This window comes from Anopheles darlingi, chromosome 3, assembly GCF_943734745.1.
Source record: "Anopheles darlingi chromosome 3, idAnoDarlMG_H_01, whole genome shotgun sequence".
In the NCBI taxonomy this organism is placed as follows: Eukaryota; Metazoa; Arthropoda; class Insecta; order Diptera; family Culicidae; genus Anopheles; species Anopheles darlingi.
The window spans coordinates 12153967-12176466 of record NC_064875.1 but is presented as its reverse complement, the minus strand read 5'-3'; the positions used below and the strand labels follow the sequence as shown (position 1 = coordinate 12176466).

The 22500-nt window shown below is 48.8% G+C and overlaps 1 protein-coding gene across 6 annotated transcripts in view; it reads right to left on the bottom strand.

Annotated features, from left to right (window-relative positions):
* Positions 1–22500, bottom strand: part of LOC125956108 (single-stranded DNA-binding protein 3) — a 41307-nt gene that overhangs the window by 11237 nt on the left and 7570 nt on the right. For 3 of the 6 annotated variants that reach the window (XM_049687666.1, XM_049687667.1, XM_049687668.1), the window contains exons 1-7: positions 18171–19113; positions 15856–16860; positions 6201–6273; positions 5716–5862; positions 3768–3899; positions 2508–2606; positions 1–31 (exon numbers count right to left, since the gene is read on the bottom strand). The exon at positions 1–31 is cut by the window's left edge and continues 53 nt beyond it. In XM_049687666.1, coding sequence (XP_049543623.1) covers positions 1–31; positions 2508–2606; positions 3768–3899; positions 5716–5862; positions 6201–6273; positions 15856–15911 — 538 coding nt within the window. In that variant the 5' untranslated portion in view covers positions 15912–16860; positions 18171–19113. Of the gene's footprint in view, positions 32–2507; positions 2607–3767; positions 3900–5715; positions 5863–6200; positions 6274–15855; positions 16861–18170; positions 19114–22500 lie in introns of those variants that run through there. The other 3 variants (XM_049687664.1, XM_049687665.1, XM_049687669.1) reach the window with 3 other exon arrangements.

Genomic DNA, 22500 nt, shown 5'->3' with positions numbered 1-22500 from the left:
CAGGAGGATATCGAGGACCACCCATGAAAGGCTGCAAAATGGGTAGGAATGGGTGAGGAAATTATGAAAAATTCAAACTCCAAACTGACCATCGCTTAAGATCGAAAAGAAGCAAGGTTCTACTAACGATGATAATGACTTGACAGTTTTTTTGTGTTGCGTATCTTCTGACGGAAAATACAAAATAATAAGTCTTCGTTTATGGCATATTACCATACCTATGTGGATGCGCCCCGCCCCAGAGATATGTTCCGGAGGCATAACTTTAAAGCCAAAATCAATAATAGACTGCTAGTGAAAAGCCATTACCTCCGTGGCTTATCACATTACGCAGCCATTTATTCCAACAATTGAACACGGGGTGCATCGGCGGCGACAGCGTTTAAACAGGTACCTCCTCTCTTCGGCTTGGGGAGGCAGCACCAATTTAGTGATGTGTTGTGGCATGCACATGGCATAAACAACGCTATCACACCACGTAATTATTTCATCGTCAGTAATCCAAAGTAATACCAATCAACTGTCATGATCCGTGAATCCGCGTATATGCGCGTACACGGATCGATTAAATGCAACTTTTATTGCAACAGGCAATGAAGCACACTAAAGCTAAGCCCAAAAAAAAACAAGGACAATACACGCGTTCGCCTCATCTCAATCATTCCGGAGGCAGAGATGCATTAAACACATTTTAATGATGTAATTAAAATTGATTTATCGCTGGCACTTCTCATCCACACCCTTGAAAAGAGATGCAGAGACGTGTAACCACCGGGAGGGAGGCGCGTGCGGTGCAACAGATTTCATGCTGCCGATCATTATTGGCGTTTCTCGTGTTTCAGTTCAATAATAATGCTGATACCGCATGGTATGTGGTTTACACGTGGATGAACGGGACTTAAACGTTAAACACACGCGACGCGACAACAATCGCGATCGGTTGTGTATCCCAATTATCTCCTGCAAATGCACGCTTTTCTCGTGGATTTGATGAGGAGATGAGCCGCAGCAAGATGCTGTGTGCATAAACATAAACCACGCGAGACCAAACACTGATTTTTCCCGGATGATACCAATCGCCATCGCGCGCCCATCTGTTCTCGTATGAATATGACTATCTCCATCATGCCTCAATCATGTATTTGGTGGAGTGTGGGGCTGTGTGTGCGAAATGTGTGTCAACACAAAACATCACGAAAAACAAGAAATAATGAGCACATGTTACATGAATGAACCCACACACACAAGGTCCAGGAAGGTGTTAAGACACAGATATGATAGACATGAGAGTACAGAGTGGGTGATACAACACAAAACATGGAAACATAATGATAGAAGTCAGACAAAACACACGCGAACCATGGTGGTTCGAGTTGATTGAAAGTGTAATGATGACAAGTAATGGTTGAAGGAGGGTTGAATCAAGTGAAAACGATTAAAACATACAAACACATTTACAACAGCGCTAACAGGATGGCGCCGGCATTCTATTTCTAAACCTATATCATCCAGCACAATAGAACATGGATCACTAAAAACGCGAGGGAAAGTAATCAAATGCGTTTGTGTACTCCCGTCCCCACCGACAGACATTGAGACATTCAACAAACACAACGGCAATAACATCAAGAAACGATAATTAACGAGGAAATAACACGTGAAATGCATGTCGAAAGCATAGAATTGAGTGTTTAAAAGCCGAGAATGAACATAACATAGGATAACAATGGGGGATACTAGCGCACAGAAAGAAATGGAACTATTTTAAATGGAATAGCCGTGGCCACACGGGGCGAAAACTCTAGCGCAAACGAAAAAATTAATGCCAAAACGTTTACGCTTGCCGTTTACATGCTGTCAAACGATTATTGGTCCGTGGAGCGTAAAACCTAGCGTAAAAGCTTTTTGCAAACGGTAGGGCTCACAATATGTTCTTTTTGTGGTTTACATCGACAGTGAGTGATCATTGCTAGTGTATTCAATCCTTTTCTTCAAAAAAACGATTTTAATTTCCTCAACCCGGCCATGTAAACATATCGAAGCGCAAAAGTTTTGGCATTAATTTTTTCGTTTGCGCTAGAGTTTTCGCCCCGTGTGGCCACGGCTAATGAATGTTTACTATGAGATGCTGTCGATCGTTTATCAATTTGAACGCGATCGATTAGCTTATAGCACAACGATCTCCTAGATGAGGGAATAAGGGGTACCGCGGTTGATGAATGGATCAAGGATCAATCAACAACTACTCCAACTGGTTTGAACGACATGAAGAGAAAGGGATAATGTTTCCATGTTTTGTGATCCAAACAAGGCGATAGAATTGCACCGAGTGCATTCTTCTGGTGCAATGAATGCCTTCTCCTTCTTAGGTACCAGGCAGGGAGGTGTGTCTCTAGGTATTCCCTTTCCTCTGCTATTCCTTCCTTAATGCTACACCACACCACTGCAGTGTGCGCGGGTTCTGCAACCACCAAGCTACCGTAAGCGCTCGCCACGATGATACTAACCTGACCGCCCATCAACTGTCCATGCGAGTTTGGAGGCTGAGGATGTGGGGACTGCTGACTACTAGGGTGTGAAGGTTGTGATGGCCTAATGGAGGAGTTCTGCAAAAACATAATCAGTAATAACGACACACATTCACGAGAGGGGAAAAAGAAAATCGAATAACTCAAGCGCGCGCAGTAAGGAAATCATTTCATTCAAACTACACACACACACACACACACATACGCACGAAAACGCGCATAGCAAACCGAATAAGAAAATGGAGAGGAAATAAGGAGTGACGCAAAAAGAAAACATATCAAATACAGCACATAGAGTAGAGGAGCTATAACACATAAACATGAGAGTAGCTCAACCGCAAAAACGAAGTGATGAGAAAGAAGAACGAACATTGACAGAAAACGGTTATTTTATGTCGATACATTGAGTTTCACAAAACTACGATGATCTATATTGTATGTTTGGAAAGAGGATTGAAAGAGACCATTCTTCTTGTACACATCAAATCAGGTTGCATTAACAAACGGACCTCCTTAAAGAGGCATTATAAGAGGTGAGGAGTAAGTGCGAGAATTGCGTCGCCAGGAATCGTGCAGAAACATTGGGCCGAGATTCGTCGCTATACGTTGTTCTAAGCCCATCATTCGATGCTTTTGGGAAGCGATAAGCGAAGCGATTGTGGTTCATATGTTTTAGAGCATATGAAGAATGCAGCAGCGAACTGAGCCGAGAACGAGATTAGACGGATGACTACAATTTGCTGATTTGCTGACGATGAGAGCGAAGGGGCAATGATGGAAAACGATGAGCACGGATGAGGAGAATAGTTATGGGTGGTGGGTGTGTATTAGCATAAATAGCAAACGCGTACTGTGGAAGCATCCCCGCACCGATTAAGTGTTTAACCATCTTGTGGCACATCACATGGCTGGTGTGTGTACACACATACACAATGTAATCGAAAGCGGTATGTCGCTGCATGTGTGTGCGTGTGTGTGTACCCCGAGAGGATACCGCAGAGCACACAAGCATCATCACGATTGACGTAAGCTCAATGAAGCAAGACACTCTGGGCAGCCGACAATCGAAGAGATCATTTATGCATGCAATGCAGGATGGAGGATGGCTTGTGGTGTGTTCAGGTGTATATGTTTGTGATTGTGTGTGTGTGTGTGAAGCATGAAGAGAATGATACGGATGCTGACTGTTGCTTGAGATCCCTGGTCCGCCTCTGGGTGCGCGGCGGGATGGACACTTACCGGGAAGAAGCCTGAAGGTGCCATCGGTCCGCCCGGCATGCCTTCGTTTGGTGGTAACTGTCCCAGTGGACTGGGGGCCGGTCCAGCATTGTGTGCTATTCCGTTCACTCCGTAGCCTGAACTCACGAAACCCTAAAGAGAGCAACAGCCAATGGAAAATGGAAACGGATTAATTACACTAAGCTAAAAAAAGGGAAAACCTAAAACAAGTACAAGTAACACATGGTAAGCGATGCAAACAATCGGAAACAATTGAAAAAGAACCAAAGCTGGTCGTAAAAAACACAAAAATACGCTCAAAACACATTCAAAGAGGTTTGTGAATGTGGGTAAAAACACGAAAATTTATTAAAAACTGGAGAAAAATCACTGTGCGATGATAATCCATCGAAAGGCCGCACATTCAGGAACGGTACGGCAATGGAAAATTGAAGCATTAGTCCCTCTATAAGACAACATCATATCAACAAGTGGAATACCCACATCTCGGGCGCACAAGCGAAGACGCCACACCACCGATGATCACCTCAAACTATAGCGACGCTTGGTGAAAGGGATTCAGCTTCAGCTGGCGGATGCTGCCGCGTAGCTTCCGCGTCATCCTACTACCATCAACCCCCCCAGAGGAACCAACACGTGACAGAAGGGTCAGCAGAAGTAACGTTAGCTCCCTCCTTCCCCACCTGATCATCTCGCGCATGAAGATGAAGGGCCTCCTGTCGAACGCCACGCGAAAGATTGATGGTTTGTGCGATGGCTTGTCCACGTTTCACGTCGTGCAGCCTCTCCCCTTCTTCCCTCCACAGATCCGTGACCGGAACTAGGCGAAACGTGGTCGCCACCAGAAGAAGGCATGCTGTGCTGTGCTGTGCCGCACCTCACACACACATACACCCTGATAAACGAGGTAGAGGCCACACTCTCTGTGTACCCTTTCCTTTCCTTTCTTCCCGAATGGTGGTGGTGTTTTATTTTTTCGCTTCTCCGAGAGCTCCAGGTGAAATTTACAGTTTTTCGCCGCATTCGTCGCTTTTCCTCTAACCATCGCTTTCTAACGGTGGCATCGCGGAGGTGGTGGATAGCGCGCACGGATCACTTCTTTTTCACTGTATGTTACGCATTTCTGTGGGGCACACGAAAGATGGATGCCAGTGGCCACAGCAAGCAAAGCAAGGCCAACCAGCCAGCCAGCGAACCAGCCAGCGAGCTAGCTAGGTGTGTAAAAGCGGCGTCATAACGGAACCAGAGGCCCATCCGTCCGTCCGTCCGTTCGTTCGTTCGTTGTTCCTCGCTGGGAAGGGCCGGAGAGCTGCACACTCGCACTGCCAGTGTAAGCGGTGGAAGGAAATGAAGAAGAACCGAAGAGAAACGAGGGAGGAGCAAACTATCGGCTTGAAACTTCAATTTCAATCGGTCGCACAGTCGCCAGGCTGCCTGCCAGCAGCAGACCGAACACAACCAGCGAATGAAGGATGGGTGCTCTCTAGTGGCCGGGAAGGGAGGGTGGGTCTGAAACGCGAAAAGTCATTTCTCAGCGAGCGGGCGCGCACGATCGCGATGGGACGACGACGCGTAACGGTAACGCGCTCCAGCACACAACCGCCACCGCTTGTTGCGCCAGCTGCGGAGTCGATGCAGCAGCAACGAACGAACGAACGAACGAGGGCTTCGAACTAGGTTCCTAATACCGCGCTTTCTAGTGCTCATTACGATGGGTGTTAGCCCTGTTTTACTCGGTACTGTTGTTGTTGTTGTCGTGGTCGTGGACGGAGTGGTGGATCTCATTCCATAGTCACACACGTTTCGACGTGCCGACGAAACAACCAATATTCCAAACTAAAAAATAGACGAAAAGGAGCAGCATGATCACATCTGGACCCCCCCTTCTCATGGCTGGGCCGGCCAAAACGGGAGGAAAAGTAGGTTGTTTCGCGAAGGTGATACTCACGTAATCATGAAATGCTTTGGCCTCGGATGAATGCTCGCAGGTGTCTCGTCGCTCCGGTGCCGCACAGTAGAGATCCCAAAAGACACACCACCACGAATGCAGGAAGCCCGGAGGTTCGCCTAGTGTGATATTTTTCTCCCACCGAATCTGTACCAAAAGAAGAAGAAAAAAAAGCGCACAGCGCAGGGAAAACCGTCATTAGGGATCTACGGAGAACGGAAGTAGTAGTCAGTCAGCCACAGGCCAGGCCAGACCATTGCCTTCACCTGCCACCACCTGTTGCTTGCACCGCGCGGTCGACGCACCGTCAGACAGCAGAGAGAGAGAGATCAACAGTAAAGATTTGGTTGGATTCGAATGAGGCCTGAGAAAGGTGTTCTTGAGGTAGCAGATCGCAAACGAGGTGCAAGCAACTGGTGGTGGTAGGTAATGGGGATTGCCGTTGCTGCTGTTGGTGGTGTCTGCAGTGATCATCGCGCACTTACCTCCGATAAGAATGTTTGTGCTGCTTTCGATGCTCCTACGTGTAATAAATATTCATATACATAAAGTGCAATTCTGTGGAAAGAGAGAGAGAGAGAAGAAAGAGAAAAAAGAATGAAAACGAGAACACGATCGAGGATCAAGAGTAAGCATATATGAACATAATGAGCATCGCACTGTGCGGTGCGCGTTTCAGAATCAACGCATTAAAACAATACATAATTATCCTTCGTTATCTCGTGGTCAGCACAATCCGTGTGTGTGGTGTGGTGTGGTGTTGTTTCCCTGTACGTTCGTCGCGCGATCATGCTGATGAAGGGGCGCGCCCGCCGTTCGACAAGTATCGATCCCCAGACCGCGCTCCCAATTAAGCCGAATAACAGGGGAAGAAGTTGGTCCCAAACGGGGGCGCTGCTCTACACCACCAAGGCCACACGCCACGGGGGGATCGAAAGAGAGCAGCGAAGAATCCAACGCCAGCAGCACAACGCATTAAAGAGCGCGTAGCTGCTGGAGCGATCGTGCGTTCCTTCTTCCTGTCTCTGCTGCTGCTGCTACGGCGATTCGGTGATCATGATCGGACGCCATCGGAATGATGGATTAAGGGGGAAGAAGGTCGTACTCGATCCGGTGTATGCGATGCGAGGGAAACTGGACGCAAATAGGTGACAGCCAAATGTCACAGTCCCGGCAACGGCGACGACGAAGACGACGATCGTGCGTTTCGAGATGGAAAAGATTCGAAAGCTTCGATAAACAAGCGTGGGACTGCTGCTGCTGCTGCTGTTGCTGGTGATGCTCATGCCGAAGCGTTAAAGCACAGAGGAAGAAGCATTGCACACGCTTAACGAACGATTTGTACGTCGCTCGCTTGCTCGCTCGCTGATCGTTGGCGGTGTCGTCGTCATCTCAGCATGCGACGAGAAAGGCAGACAACAAGTGACGGAAGGAAGGAAGGAAGAAAGCCATGGAAGAAGTACGCGACCACAATTGAACCCCACCGTCACTGCCGTGTGTCCATCAGCGAGAAAGACGCTAAATGTCTCTTCAATCGGAGTACCGGACGACGTTTTGTCCCGGATAGAGGTTGATTGAAAATCAACCAACCTTCACCAATGATCATCATGATCATGTCGATCATTCCGCGAGACGCGAGACCGATTAAGAATCATGGAAAGAACGATCTTCGATGTTAAATTTGTTTGAAATTTGAAACCATTCCATCAAAAGTCGAGGACCATTTTTAACATAGGATCATCATCATCATCATGGCGCTTCCAAGTGATCGACTTTGCGGACATCGCAGTTTGATGCTGCAGCAGCAGCAGCATCGGCGACGCCACGATTGTCTTAAGCGCGCGTAATACTCGCTTGTCCGCGCTCCGTCTTATGATGCCCCCCCAAGAACGGCCCCACAACCCTTTCCACCACCCGGCCATCCTTTTCTCTCGATTTTAACAGCAGCAGCAACAGCACCTCTCTCGTCAAGGTGTGTGGTGTTGTTGTTGTGGTGGTGGATGGCAGTGCTTCATGGCGATCGCAATGAAAATGACGAGAGATCGAGCAGCAGCAGCAGCCGCAGCAGCAACAGAAGAAACGATCGCGAGCGCACCATCGCCATCATCATCATCATCATCATCGCTCGCGCCAGTGTCGAAGACGAAGAAAACCCGTAAATCCAATCTCCTTCGCCTCCGGAGCTGTAGCTGGCTGGCTTGCTGGCTGGCGGACTGCTGCACACACGGTGGTGAAGAAGACGGCGGCAGCAGCAGCAGCAGCAACAGTGGCCACACCACCGAAAGAAGAGTAAAACACACACGCACACGGCAAGACGAAGCCACGGCCGATACGTAGAGAAAGAAGAAGAGGAAAAAAAATTGGACGAAACGGCAACAGGAGGAACCGATAGCGGTGGTGCTGGTGGTGCTGGTGGCCGGTGGCGATCGCGCGCGCCAACACGAAGAGAAAACAGGTTTTTGGCGAACCAGGCCCCCCTCCACCTCCCCTACCCTTCACACCGGGGGCACACACCGCGGCGTGTCCCATCATCATCCCCCATATATCGTGTGGTGTGTGTCTGCAGACGAATATCTCTCTCTCTCCCTCTGTGTTGCTTCATCATATTGGCGGGGTTTTGTAAGGTTTTTTTTTATATTTCACTTTTTTACATTTTTTAGTTCGGTCGTTCGTATTATTCTGTACTTTTGGCTTAAAAAAAACTGCCCCACTCGTGCATACATACAACACCGAGAGGGAGAGAGAGACACATACGCACACACACAGGCACGTACGTACGTACGTACGATCGAGATTTTTTGGTTTATTTTTGCACACAAAACGCCGCCGCCGTTGCGCGCCGTACGATCGTTCGTCGATCGCTGGCTGGCTGGCTGGCACCACCTCCTGGCTTCTAAGTCAGTGCCAGTTCTTCTTCCTCTTCGTTCCCATATCCCTCCTTCAGGAGAGGCCAGGGTGTTGTTGTGTTTGGCGATTTTTATTTTTCGCGCCACAATTTCAAATTGGCCGCCTCAAGGTGAGAGATGGTGGTGATAGTGGTGGTGGTGGTGGATTCTCACCTGTGTACACACAACATACCCACACACAACATCCACATGGCCACAGGCTCGTCCGTGATTCGCGGAAAAAAGGCATTTATCGAGGTCGAGTCCTCGAGGAGGTTGACAAAACGCACACGACGGTAGAGAAGACGTGAACCAATTTTGCGGTTTGCGAGCCCTCAAAACGCCACCCTTTTCCGAACCAATTGTGCAAATGAATCGATAGTCGTCTGCGATTCCAGGAATGGTTCGTCTCCGTTAGTTGTGAAGCTAAAGCGGCTGTTGGTTTGCAGCGCGAAGATCGATTCCTGTCGAACATGATCACGGTGTCTCTTTCTCTCTGGGTCTAACTAGACTAACATGTTTTTTTCTCATTTTCATTTTTCAAACGAAGCATTATTTAATCATTTTTTTCTAAAAACAATATGCATCAATCGGAGGATAATATCGATCTACCCAAAACTAACACCTATTTCAAATTTGATTTCCATCATGCCATTAAAAGTACGAGACCTAGCCTTTGGATCACTTAATTTGTACTTCATTTGCGAGATTCTCCTGACGGGGATTTTTAATTAATTACGTAAAACTTGCTTCACGCATCCTGCAAATTAAAACCCATAAAAAACGTTTATTGTTTAGTTTAAAAATGCTGACCAATAATTGAAAATTTAATAATTCAAAAACAAAACCTTACACCTGTACCTGGAGAAATCAATAATCTAACAAAATAACATCGATTTTTATTATCTTAAATGATAGAGCACGATGCAACGATGCCTTTTTTATGCATTTTTGCAAACATGCCTTCTAGTAATTAGCGCTAAGAGTTTATTGGTTTAAAAAAAAACAAAAAAATCCTCCTGATGGTCTTGAAAAGTTGTAAAAAGCAGTACATTCATACTGCTTGAAGAGTCGTACATTTATGAAAAAAAAAAAATGAAAGCGCATCGGTTCGTAAAAATCATCAAGAATGATACTGTTCAACTGTTCGCTTAATTAGCTTGTTAAACATGCTCAAAAATAAACTGTGCATCTCGATGCAACAAAAACTAATTTTCCAACAGCTCCCAATCCCCATGACTTCCGCTCCCCGTACTGGTGTGCAATCCGTACGATCGGAAAGAAACAATTTTGCTGCAACAACAGCTTCGTCACTCTAGCAACACACCGTGGCCTGCTGTTGGAACATCATCCACCTGAGCCATAAACGCCACCGGACGACGACGACGACGACGACGCGTTATTGCAAATCACGGCCGCTCTCTATCCAGATGAGGTTGCATTCAGCGGTCCCTCCCTGTTTTTTCTAAGCTGCAACAATGTTCCACACGCTAGTACCTAATGTTCGCGCGTTTTAGACCTTTCGAATCCATCGTCATCGTCAACCCCTGGTCGCGGTTCGAGGGAAAGTCCCCGGAACCCGTGTGTGGTCGTCGCGCGCCTATTGCTTATCGCTTACTCTGCACCTTGGTGTGTGTCGTTGGTGATAACGCCGTGACCCCTCTTCCCATTTCCAAGGAAGCACCCAACAGGGTGTAGAGTATGGTGTGTGCACTGCGCTCCCGCTAGATATTAACTACCACCGGCCATCGTCAGATGTCTACGTCATACACTGAGCATGAAACAGTCACTACAAGGAACTCGATCACGCGCGCGCCCGCGAACGCACGGGACGAGATTCCGAGAAAAGCCCATCGTCAATCGAGGCGCAGGCTGGATGGCTGACCGCTTCTAGAAGATACGAAGTTGTTTTGGAGACATTTCATGAGCCATGAGGGTCGCTAGTGCTCGCGCGCGCGCGCACAACACAGAGAGATAAGGCAGTCAATAGCAGTCGTCGTCGTCGCCATCGCCGCAAGCGCCACAAACGCACATCGAGAAAGATCCGGGATGGGGGGAGGGAGGAAGGCGAGTCTTTATCAACTAACTGGGGCTCGAACCGTGGCTGATGCGAAACTCTCGAAGGCCTCCCTCCCGCTCTGATAACAATATATACCGTCGACCACCCCGTCGTCACCTGCAGCTAGAGAGGCGGGAATGCGCGATTGCGCCATAAAATCGTCGTCGTGATCGCGAGTGACCGACCAGGCGGCTCCACCGCTCTCGCGTCGTGTGTCCTTGAGCCTTCCGCCATCATTAAGTCCCCTGTTTTAATTCTGCAAAGTTTGCTTAATCATTGTGGTGGACACGTCTCTTTAATAGGAAAAAAACAATGTTTCAAAAAAAACAGGTACATTAAAGCATGAGCACAAACACATCTTAAAAATGAGAACAACGCGTTGCTCGTTCGACCAAACGATGATGTTGTAAGCCGGTAATAGCAGGCAACAACACCATAAACTAGTCCTCGAGAAACGATCATATTCTTTGATGTGCGCGGACTTTAATATCGAACCGTGAACCGAGAGACCGGAGGCAGAGGCAGAGGTTGGTTTACAGCGTGTAGAGGGTAAAGTTCTCGGAATTAAAGCTCAAATTCACCCCGTTGTGTGGGACGACTCTCGTTAAGGGAGAGTGTGGGTGTTGGGGGGGGGGGGGGTCGAGGAATGAGTCTGCTATTTACCACCACCACCACCACCCACCAGAACGCGAACGGACGACGAACAAGAATCATCATCAAACGAGCACGAGCGAGGTGAGGAAAGGTGGTTTGGAACGAGGATCTCGTTTTTTTTTTAAATCTCTCTCACTCGCTCGCTCGCTCTCTCTCTCTTTCCAGCATTATATCGTGAAAAGAAGTAAGAAATAAAAAAAATAATAAAAAAAAAACAAAAAAAACTGGAAGCCAGATAGCATGTCCTGGCGCTGGCCCTGGCGCTGGCCCGGGGTGAATACATATCGGACATGGCCCTCCACTCTCCTGCTGCTGCTGCTGCTACTGTTCGTTCTAGTACTGCCGAAGGACCTCAGCGCAGGAGGAGCAGCAGCATGGTTCTGTGAGAAGGACAACGACGACGGCGACGACGACGACGACCACGTCGATAGTTTTTCTAACCTGCGGTGGCACGGTGCCACCTCAACCTGCCTCTTTTTTCCCCCCACATTTGTTGGAGCAATTGTGCGCTTTCGGCCAAAGGAGAGATGGAATGGGTTGGAGGAGGTTTTCCAGACTGTTTTCCTTGCCATCCTTGCCTCCACAGCACACCATCGTCCTCGACATCGTCGTCGTCGTCGTCAATGGAGGATTCGTTGCTCTCTCGTTTTCCAGGTTATGTATATAAAGTTCCCTCTCATACTTTCTCTCTCGCTCTTTTGAGCTCTGGAGAGTACTTAAAGTGGGGTGGAAGGCAGGATAAGCGGATGTACATACACAATCGTTCTTGTATATACATCCGGCCACCACCAGAGAGAGAGGGTGAAAGAGAGAGAGAGAGAGAGAGAGCGAGAGCAAAAGAGAAAAAGAGAGCCACAGACACACTGACAGGATGGAAAGGACGAAAAGCCTTCCATTGGGAGCTTTTCATGGTACATAAGAACCATATCCTATCCTCGTACCCCCTCCTCCTTTCGATAAAGTATGCTCCAAAAGGCAGCATATAGAGCTCACGACGGGCGTGAGTGAGATGAGATAGTTACAACATAATTTATGTATCTTTCTAGGAGCCACAAACACACACACACACACACACACGCTGAGGGGCTGCGCGTGCGAGCGAGTAACTCACCACCAGCCACAGAGGTCAGCAGTCTGTCAGGCCATCCAGCCAGCCAGCCACCTTCTACTCTCGATACTATCTACTATCATGAGCGTTTTGGCACAAATGGTCCAAGGGGAAGGGCGCCCCTTCCCCCGCTAGAGCACACCTATCCATCTATCTCTCTGGCAATGGAAAGTGGACCTCCTGGAGCAGCAGCACCTCTCTACTCCCATCATTTTCGCTCGCGACGTAACCAAACATACGCGACGACGATCGATCCAAATAGAGAGGCCCCCCATATCACGACAACCACTATTAGAGCAGGGAGCAGGGAGCAGGGTGGCTAGTTGGTGTGTCCTCGCGGATAGTCGCATGATGACCGCAACACACGCGATGATCTACACCCCCTCTCCCCCCTCCCCTGCAGTGCTGCCGACGAGGTGCACGTGGTTTCGCGGTAACATCGGTTTACTGGTTGAGGTTTTTTTTTTTGAAGCTTTCCTAAGGGTTTTAGGTCACCACCAGCCTTCTTCAAGTCGTTTGCATTCTCGCTATTCCGCGTAACACACACGCGGTGTTGTGGTGCCGATGATGATGATGATGATGATGATGATGAAGACGACGGTGGTGGTGATGGTGGTTTCGATGGAAGTTTGTTTATCGATCGACCTTTTTGGCCGATATACATACCGAGACACACACACGCACGTTGTGGCGTGTGGCACGCGTGTACTCTTGCTACTATAGTGCTAGGTCCAAAGCATTAGCCGCTTCATCATTTCGGAGGGGTGATCATCAGCACACGCAAAAGGCTGTGAGGTTGCGCCAAGAGAGGACACGCAGCAGAGCAAAGAGATACTGTTGTGCTGCCTCCTCAAGTAGTAGCAACGGCAGCAGCAGAGGTTCGCCATCGTCAAGTGAACGCGATGTAAACAAACGCCTTTCTCTAAGACCCACTGCTGCTGCTGCTGCTGCCGGTTGGTAGAGTATCATGCGCGCGCGCCAGGAAGCAGCAACCGCAACCTACCACTAACCAACCAACCAACCCAGCGTGTCCTCCCGAGTCGGGGCTTGTGGCGGATAAGCCACAAACACTACCGCAACCCGGGGATAGGTCATCGCGGCACGCAAACACACACCTCGGGAGTGGGGTGGCGGGGGGTGGGAACCGGCTGGGTACGGACACACTAAAGCGCCACATACTACTGCACGTCCCTACCCTATGTGGTGGTCGTCGGTCGGTCGCTGGTTGTTGTTGTTGCTAACTTTTCCCCGATGCCAACAATTGCAACATACCCAGATATATTGGAACGGAACGTTACACAACCCGCGGCTTGGCGTGGCCTCAACACAACCGTGGCAACCCCACTACCACCACCACCATCAGCGACAACGACGACCGCGACGATGGCGAAGGCATTCCTTTGGACATCATAAACCCGCGACTAACGCTCGACCACAGACCAACCCACGGTACGTCGTACACGCCATATTGAACCTGGCCGGCGGCAGTGGGGCATTTGATATACAGAAATGCCTCCTTCCGAAGCGCCGGTATCGTTGTTGGGATACTACGTCATCAGTTTTCAGCGAGCGAACGAACGAGCGAACGAGCGAACGGCTCTTGCCAACGGTGGAAGGAACAAATAGTCAAATCGAAAGATATTTTTAGGACCCCACCACGACGCTGGTGTGGTAGTGCACTGGGTGGCGATCGAGCAGGTGGTGGTGGTTGGGATGTGAATTTCCACGAAATCGCCGATGCCACCGTGTTACTGGCTAGGAAGGACGACGACCGTTCCCCGTCTTCATATGCATTTTTGGACCGAGGTATCAATATGGATCTCGATATTTCTCTCTCTCTCTCTCTCTCTCTCTCTCTCTCTCTCTCTCTCTCTCTCTCTCTCTCTCTCTCTCCGCCCTTTTTGGCGATACTAGGGCGGCTGTGTGGAGGCCAATTCTGGATGCTGTCCAAAAACCAAATTCACCCAAAGGGGTTCTCCTCCAATCGATCCACACTCAGGTGGCCACCAGAGCAAGACGTTTTTGTTAAACTTTTGTTGCGAAAAAAAAGGAACACAGATTACATTTCCAACTTAACAATTGCATCATCATAAAGCTCATTATTTGACATACAGCAGCTTACATGATCTATGGATCAATGACCCAAGGAGCTTAAGTATCAATCTAGGATTAGTTTGAGCTCATTGGAAGCAATACATGGTACTCTCTAGAATTGATTTGATCGATCGATCATTAGCATGATCTTTTTTTATTTTATTTTTTTTTGTAGCACATTATTATCGTATTGTAACTTGATGTTAGAAACGCGAATTGCGAACAAGGAGCCTATATTAAGATCCAAATTGGAGATATTTTTGAGCCATTTGTGAATTGATCGACAATCAGTAGGCTATTTGAAAACATGCTAATAAGTGATAAGAAAGTAGGTCCGCTTTTGAGGTCCTGTCCAAAAAGGACGAAGCGGTCTTATCCACTCTTATTAACTAAGGATATTTGTCTCCGTAGCTGACGATTTAACTGTCGCCTGGACAACGCATGAGACACATATCATCTCAACAGTATCAACATTAGTTCAAACAATTGTGGACTTTTGGATTCCCATACTATAAAATGAATCCCATTCCAGATAAGTAAACAGAAAGAATTGATGACTTCCTCCGCTTTTTGGACCCTATACTCGAATGATCATAAAAGTTGAACTTCGAAGTTAATGGTGTCCTTCGTATTCGATATCCCCATTTAAAGTAAAGTCTTCCTAGAGACGAGAAGTTATGATTACGAGTGTTAAACGTGATTGAGATGAACCCACACTACGTCAAACGTAAATTAATCTAATTATTCGAACCGGAATCCTTCAGCATCTCCGTCTCATCATCGCATTCCAATTTCACGCGACTCCAATTTGTGCTGATCGCCAACGTCTTGCTTATCGCTGACGCTTCATGCTTGGCGGTGCAGCTAGCTTGTCGATCATGTTTGCTTATGATGCCACACACAACGTGAGTCAATCGCTCATCGTGTGCTGTGCGCGATCACGCGTGTATGATTCGGGGCGACAAAACGATCGCAAAAAAACAATCGGGGATACGTCGAGACGTCGAGTTCCAGTCAAGGAGAAGGAGGACGACGACGACGACGATGAAAAAGGAGAAATAAAAGCACTATATTCCAGTGAAAGGAACAAAGAAAAGAGAAAAGATTGGCCAGACGTTCAAGGTTGGCGTGATTCGAAGAGACGGGGACTCCACTTCACCAGAAAACGTCCCCCCTGGTGGAGCTGATAAGTAGCGATCGCGCAGCCTCTGACGTAGCCCGTCTAACCGATCGAACCGGCTCCTTCTTCATGTGGATGCTGATTTTGTGCTGAATAACCACGCGGTATTCAACATGTCCTAATGTTTTTTTTTTTAAGTGATCAAAAGGCGAATACTTACTTTTCCCTAGCCTGTGCATCTGACGGCACCGCCGTCCCCTTTCCTTTCGCGTACATTTCGCTTGGATTTTTATTGTTAATTCCCCGAGCAGCGGTCGGTTTTGCAGCGTTTCGCGATCGCCCAGTGATTCCCTGGGTCTCTGGTTACCACCACCGGTAATAAGGATACCACCTTCACCCTACAGCGCCGAGTACTACTAGTTCCGGCTCCACCTTCCACACAAAACAGACACACACACGGACACGGCGCACGGCAACGCGGTTGCTACACTACGGTAGTAGGCGGCGGCGGTTCACACCAGCACCAAAATCGCAGATCGCTTGCTGCTGCGATGTTGGCGGCACACCATGTAGGCGATCCACTCGCGATGCGCCAAGCGCAATCAGCTGCTGCTCCACACCACACATACACACGCACGCACACAAAAACAAAAGCGACCGACCGACCGGCCGACACCGATACACGCGCACGCACACACTAATGACCCGTGGTTGGTGGGCTCAATGGCGGCGCTGATGAAGGATCTACTACTGCCGCGATCCCTGTTGTTCCAGGTGGTGACACTGCTTCGATGGCTATCCTCGTTTGTTTTTTATATGGATGATCCTCACGATGGGCGCGAACACTGCGAGACAGACAGATGTGCACTCGTGGCACACATTCGCGGACAAACACACAGAGAGCGGCACACACACGCACACACACACACACACACCGAGAGGCACAGAACAGAAGTACCGGCCGCCTTCTGGCCTCGTACGGAACGCACTCGGGCGATCAAACCGCGAGCGAGCCCCCACCGCTTCTTCTTGGTCGCTACGATAAGCGTCGCAGCTATGCACCTGCTGCCTACACGGAGCCCCACACGGAGAAGGAGGAGGAGACCGAGACACCGAGGCGGAACTGCCGCGTAGATGACGGATCGGACTCGGACGAGCAATTACCGTGTCCTCCTCATGCCGCGAACGATTTGGCGGGCGGACCCCTTACGGTCCGGTGCGTGATCTGGAAAGTAGAACGAAAACAGGAGCACACGGTTAGTGACAGGACGAAGAACAGGATACGTGTAGAATGGAGATTCATTTTTTTTTTGTCTTTGGTATGGAATGGCGATGGCGACTTCGATCATCACACCATCAGTCGTCGGGGGCATATTTTGGGGCACATCTCCCTCCTCCTCACCGCTGTGGCCGCTGTACAGTAGGGAATTTTGCTCTAAAAATATCGATACCTTTCCTACCCTTCCTATCCTTCCCTCTCTGCCCCCCACATCTCTTCCTGACAAGCACGCGCGATGGCAAACGTCATCGAAAAGTGAAACACACAGAAAAAGGGAAAAGCAACAAAACAACCAAAAAAAAAGGAAAAGAAACCCCTCTTCCCTGCTCGCTCACTCTTTCTCCCTCTCTTTCTCTCTGCTTCGTGGGCTCTCTTTCTAGCGCGATTATCGCTCAAATCAGGGGCTGGCTCGTACCAACACACACGCAATAGCGGGCGCGACAAACTCCCCTAGAGGACCGCAACCACGCACGCACACAATTGTTCACTCTCCTCTCTCTCTCTCTCACTTTTCTTTTACTTCACGAAGATTCCAGCCCAAAAAAGGGGCAGAAAAGGAGGGCAGATCGCGTTGTTACCATGGTGAAGCTTTGTGTTGGTGCCATTGGTTGCCCTAACCTAATTGTTGATAATTATTGCCGCTGACACACACGGCCACCGCGAGTATGCGTAGCCGCCGTCCGTAGCCACGCACTAAGGTAAGCCACGGTGTGAAAGGGAAGAAGCCGCGAAACACCCCCCCTTCCCTCCCCCTCCCAGTAGAGCGAGACAGTGAAACGTGTGTGTGTGTGCGGTGGTCCGAGGGAGACAGCACAGCGCGTCAAATCCGAAGAAGCGTTTGTATGCGTGTCATCCGCGGTCGCGCGGTTTTGTCTTCCTTTCCTTTACCCCGGGCGACGACCATAGCGCCTGCCGGGAAAAGTATTGCAATCGGTCGCTCCGATACGTGTGTTCGCTGGCCGTACGACAGACAGACACACCGATGTGATGAAGAGCGAGTGAGTTCTAGCAATCAAACAACATCCGGTTGGTTAGCCATCGGTGGTCACCGGGAATGATAAATCAAAACTTTGCATCACACACTAGCAGCAGGCAAGCTGCCGCAAACGACCGAGAACCATTGGTCAACTTTGAGGGTTTTGTTGATAGCACGAACGACGGACCGCGAATCGATCGATATGACAAACACTTGATATGGAGTTTCATGCACCTCGTTGTTTTTTGCTTCACTAAAATCAGTAACCGGTGACACTTACGTCGAGTGATGGTCAGTCCGACAGACCGACAAACACACACAATCCGCACACAATTTCACGCCAAAAAGGCGAACGAAAAGAAGGAAACGAACGAACGAACGAACGAAACTGACGCACAATTTCGCGGCGCCCAGGATAAACCACGACGAAACACACGACGAATCGTCCCCAAACGCACTTCTGTGTCTCCCGTATCTAGTAGTGTCCCGCTGATTCGACCACTCCGACCGACCGACGACCAAATAATTCCCAAGCGCTGCCGTCGCCGTCGCCGTCGAGGCGATAGCGGGCATCCTCGCATTCGAAGGGGTTTCTTCCACGCACACCAACCTCCGTGGCAATCCGTGAGAGAGCGAGAGAGAATGGGGGCACGCGCGAGTGAGCGTGAGATCGGAGAGCGAGAACGAGTTGACACACTCCTCGTCGCCACTGTCCAGCAACAAAAAAAAAGGCCGGCCAGCCCTCGCACCACCATCAGAAGCAGCAGCAGATCAAAACAGCTTCAATTGATACGCCCGTTACACCGCCGTCTTCCCGAAGGTGGCCAGCCGAAAATGTGAAATAAGTTTCACGGAGCATGAGACCTGGAATCATCGTGGTGAGTTAGGTCATTTCATCTTTCACACAGCATCTCACCCTTTTCAGTGCCAACTACGTTCGTCCCGTAGTGTGTGTGTGCCGGAGGAAAGCGTCAACAAGCGCTTCGCTCAATCGCAGCAGCGCTACAACACCACCACATCCAAAGCACACATCTAGAACCCATAAAACGCCGTTCTCATTTCGACCGTTCTCTGCGAGGGGCCCAAAAGGCAGACACTGCTGTACCCAAGCAGCAAACGCATCATTTCGCTCTTCAACTTCTTCTTCCGTTTGGCTATGCCGAGCACATAACGAGAGATCGCCGCTCTTCCAACCAATACACTCAACCCCTACTGACGCACGGCCCCACGAGATTGGCGAACGATGCATACAGGTTGACAGATGATGAAGCTGAGGAGGATGGGAAGCGAGCTAACGAACGAACGAGAGGAGAGCCCCGCTCCACCCCATTATGTATCAGTCCGGGCAGCATCAGCATCAGCATCGTTTGCGTGTGTCTCTATGGAGAGCAGAGCATTGAATTCAAGGTATATACAGAGTGGCCGCCGCACACCACATAAGGCCGAAGCGGGCGAGCGAACACCACGAGGGATGAGCCTAAAATCCCCCGGTAAAGCGGCGATCGAAAGCCGAAAAACTTGGACAGAAAAGCACCTTTTCCGGATTCGGAACTGTGTAACCATTTTCCCCCAAATATCGCCGAGCATCATCAACGGGAGGTCGAGGAGCGAGGGGCGCCGATAAGCAAGCCAGGTGTACAGCGGAGAAAAGAGGGGCCCGCGCGGAGAGACGAAAAATTTCCACGCATTTCCCACACAAACACACACACGTCCGCACGTCTCTTTCGCTTTACGCACCTTCGACGGAATAGCTCGAATCGTGGTGGTGGTGTACGCACACCAGCGTGACAAGCGCGGAACAGCGCGACAGATGCGGCCTGAGTTCGTGTGTGTTGGCCCGGTGCAAACGCATCTTTCGCGCGGCGCTGGACGGCGCTGGCGAGGGTGTCGCATCACACCCGAGAGAAGAAGCCGAGCATGAATATATAAGCGCGTAAAACCCCCACCAACACAACCGTAGCCGGCTAACGATGGCGGTCGGAAGAAAAAGGGCAAAAAAGAGATCAAAAGCAGCCAAGATTCGAGCCCAGGTCCCCCATCGTGTGTGAGTCGCGGGCAAATGGGAACACGCCAACGAGTGGTGGTGGTGGTGGTTGGTGGCAGCAGCGAGGCAAAATGGGAAAAGAGAAACGTTCAGCCGCCGCGGCGGTCGACTAGGTTCATCATGCTCGCTCGCTCGTTGTGGTTCGGTAATAAAGCTCCGACAAGACACCGTTGGATCCTCAAAAGAAAATCTGTGACTGTTCTTCTTCGTCCTGAACCTGTCAAACTGATTGACGAAATAATGTAGACAAAAATAGAAACAACAAAATGACGAAACGGAGAAACAAATAAGAAAAGAAGAACAAAAGCGAGGTTCCTGATTGGAAAAAATCAAGAATAAGTCATTTAAAAATAATAAAAAAATAAACATATAACTATGAATAAATGAGTGGCACAATAAAAAACTGAAAAATAATGCAACAAAATAGAAAAGCAAGAAAATAGATTGGCTAATTTGAATATCCCAACCAGAGGTTGAGAATAATTCTCAGTATAATTGAAAATTCATAAAATTAAATGGGAATAATTGAACTGGTTGAAATTTACGACCAGTATGTGAATCATGTAAAAGCCGTAGTGTGTTCATACACATGATTATGGATGGATGCATCATTCATGATCAACTGTTCCCTCAACCAACTCTCAGCTATGGTTTCGAATCTCCGCACAAGTTGAAATCAATATTCGTTATCAATTAGGCATTCCAAGCATTCCACACAAAAAGGCACTCAGATTAAAGTCCAAAGTGCTTCAGGCGAGATTGATACCGAGAAGAACCCCCTTTCAAATAGAACTTTGTGCTGCGCCGTGTCGGTTTGTGGTCAGTGTTTAAAAGCCACATTCACACACCGCATCGCACGTACTACCGCATGATCAAAAAGACAGGTACGTTGTATGATAAGGATTCATCCTGAGAGAAAATCAACCCTTGGCAGATGGCAAAGTATGCAGATTTAAAGGTACAAGAGAACAGAGAGAGTGAGAGCGAAGGAAATCCCAAAAAACGACAAACGATCCACTAATCTCACTACTAATCTGCTTAATCTCTAGAACACCGACGAGCGCAAAAAATCAATTTTTATGAAACACCACCCTAGCCGTATGACGGTGATGATGATGATGATGCTGTCCGGTAGTGGGTTGGTCGTTGTCGTCGTCGTCGTCCACCCGGACCCGGATTTCATTGTGGAAAACTTTTTATCTTGCCCAGCTGGGTCGATCTGCAGCAAGAGTCCTGTGTGAGCTATCCCTCTACAATGTCAGCAGCACAAAAGAAAAGCCAAAGCCCACAGCAGCAGCAGCATCAGCATCAAAAGAACATCCGGAACATCAAAGTTACCCGCGTCTGTGGAAAATGTTCGCCTGCCCTTCCAAGTCTTCCTTAGCAACAGAGGCCGCCGACAGACCGAGGCACGGAAGGGGTTTGTTGTTTCTCGTGAACGACAGCAGGCGTCAAGGACGACTAGATAACAATCGTACACGCTTCAGCAGATGAATCGTTGCTTCTGTTGGTTGCGCTGATTTCCGACTGTGTTGGGATGCTTTTGTTTCCATCTGCTTTGGATCGATTCGTTAACCATGTTTACCGATGGTTTCGTTCCAATGCTTTTGCTCCGTTTGCACAGTTTATCGTTTTCTTCATTTTCCTGAAGTGAAATTGATCAGTTTAACGAGTTTTCTAGTGAGTTTTCCAATTCATTTTCATGACATTTTTACTTGAAATTCCGCCAGAATCGTTTCTTCAATTTCATAATCTCAGATCAAACGCAACATTGTTGCGGTACGGGAGCATATTTTGCCAGGGGTTTTTTTTGGCATTTTTAAAGAGCACATAGCTGGATATTTCGCTATTTACTCTACATTACTTCCCCCCACAAACCACCTTGATTGTTCCACTGCTCCCCCATCACCACACATTTTCACTGGAAAGTATTTTCACCTGCATTTTTGCATCATTTCTCCCAATTCTCCCTTTTCCACCACCCGGCGATCCAACCCGGAGTAGTGGTGGGCGGTGGATTTTTCTTTTACTTTGCATTGCACTGCGCTTCGCTTGTTGCACGCTTCCTCACCACACACTTCATGCGACACATTTCGTGCTGTTTTATCCACATTTTTTTGGAGAAAACTAGCGGGTGGGAAGCTATGTGTTTGTGGCCGAATCTACTGCTGCTGCTCCTGGTTGTCACCCTTGATATCGCCCATCCCCATCCCCTTCATCTTCTTCCAAACTCCCATAGCTCATATTATCATGCGTGATAGGCAGGCAGGCAGGCGGTATCACCGACGAAGGCCTAGTCACATTCGGATTCAGATTCGGATTCTAAATAAAAATAAAACATAGACTCCACTCGAGAACGCAACCAGCAGTAGCAGCACCACCATGCTCCATGAATAGCACCAGCAGCAGGAGCAACGGGCGGCAATGCACGCATTTCCATTGTGCACGACAGCATGGAAATCCAGTCCGCAGGATCGCATGTATGTGTGTGCGTCTCTTATTTATCTCTCCATCGCTGCACACACACACACACGCGCTGGAAGTACAATTGTATTCACCCACACAA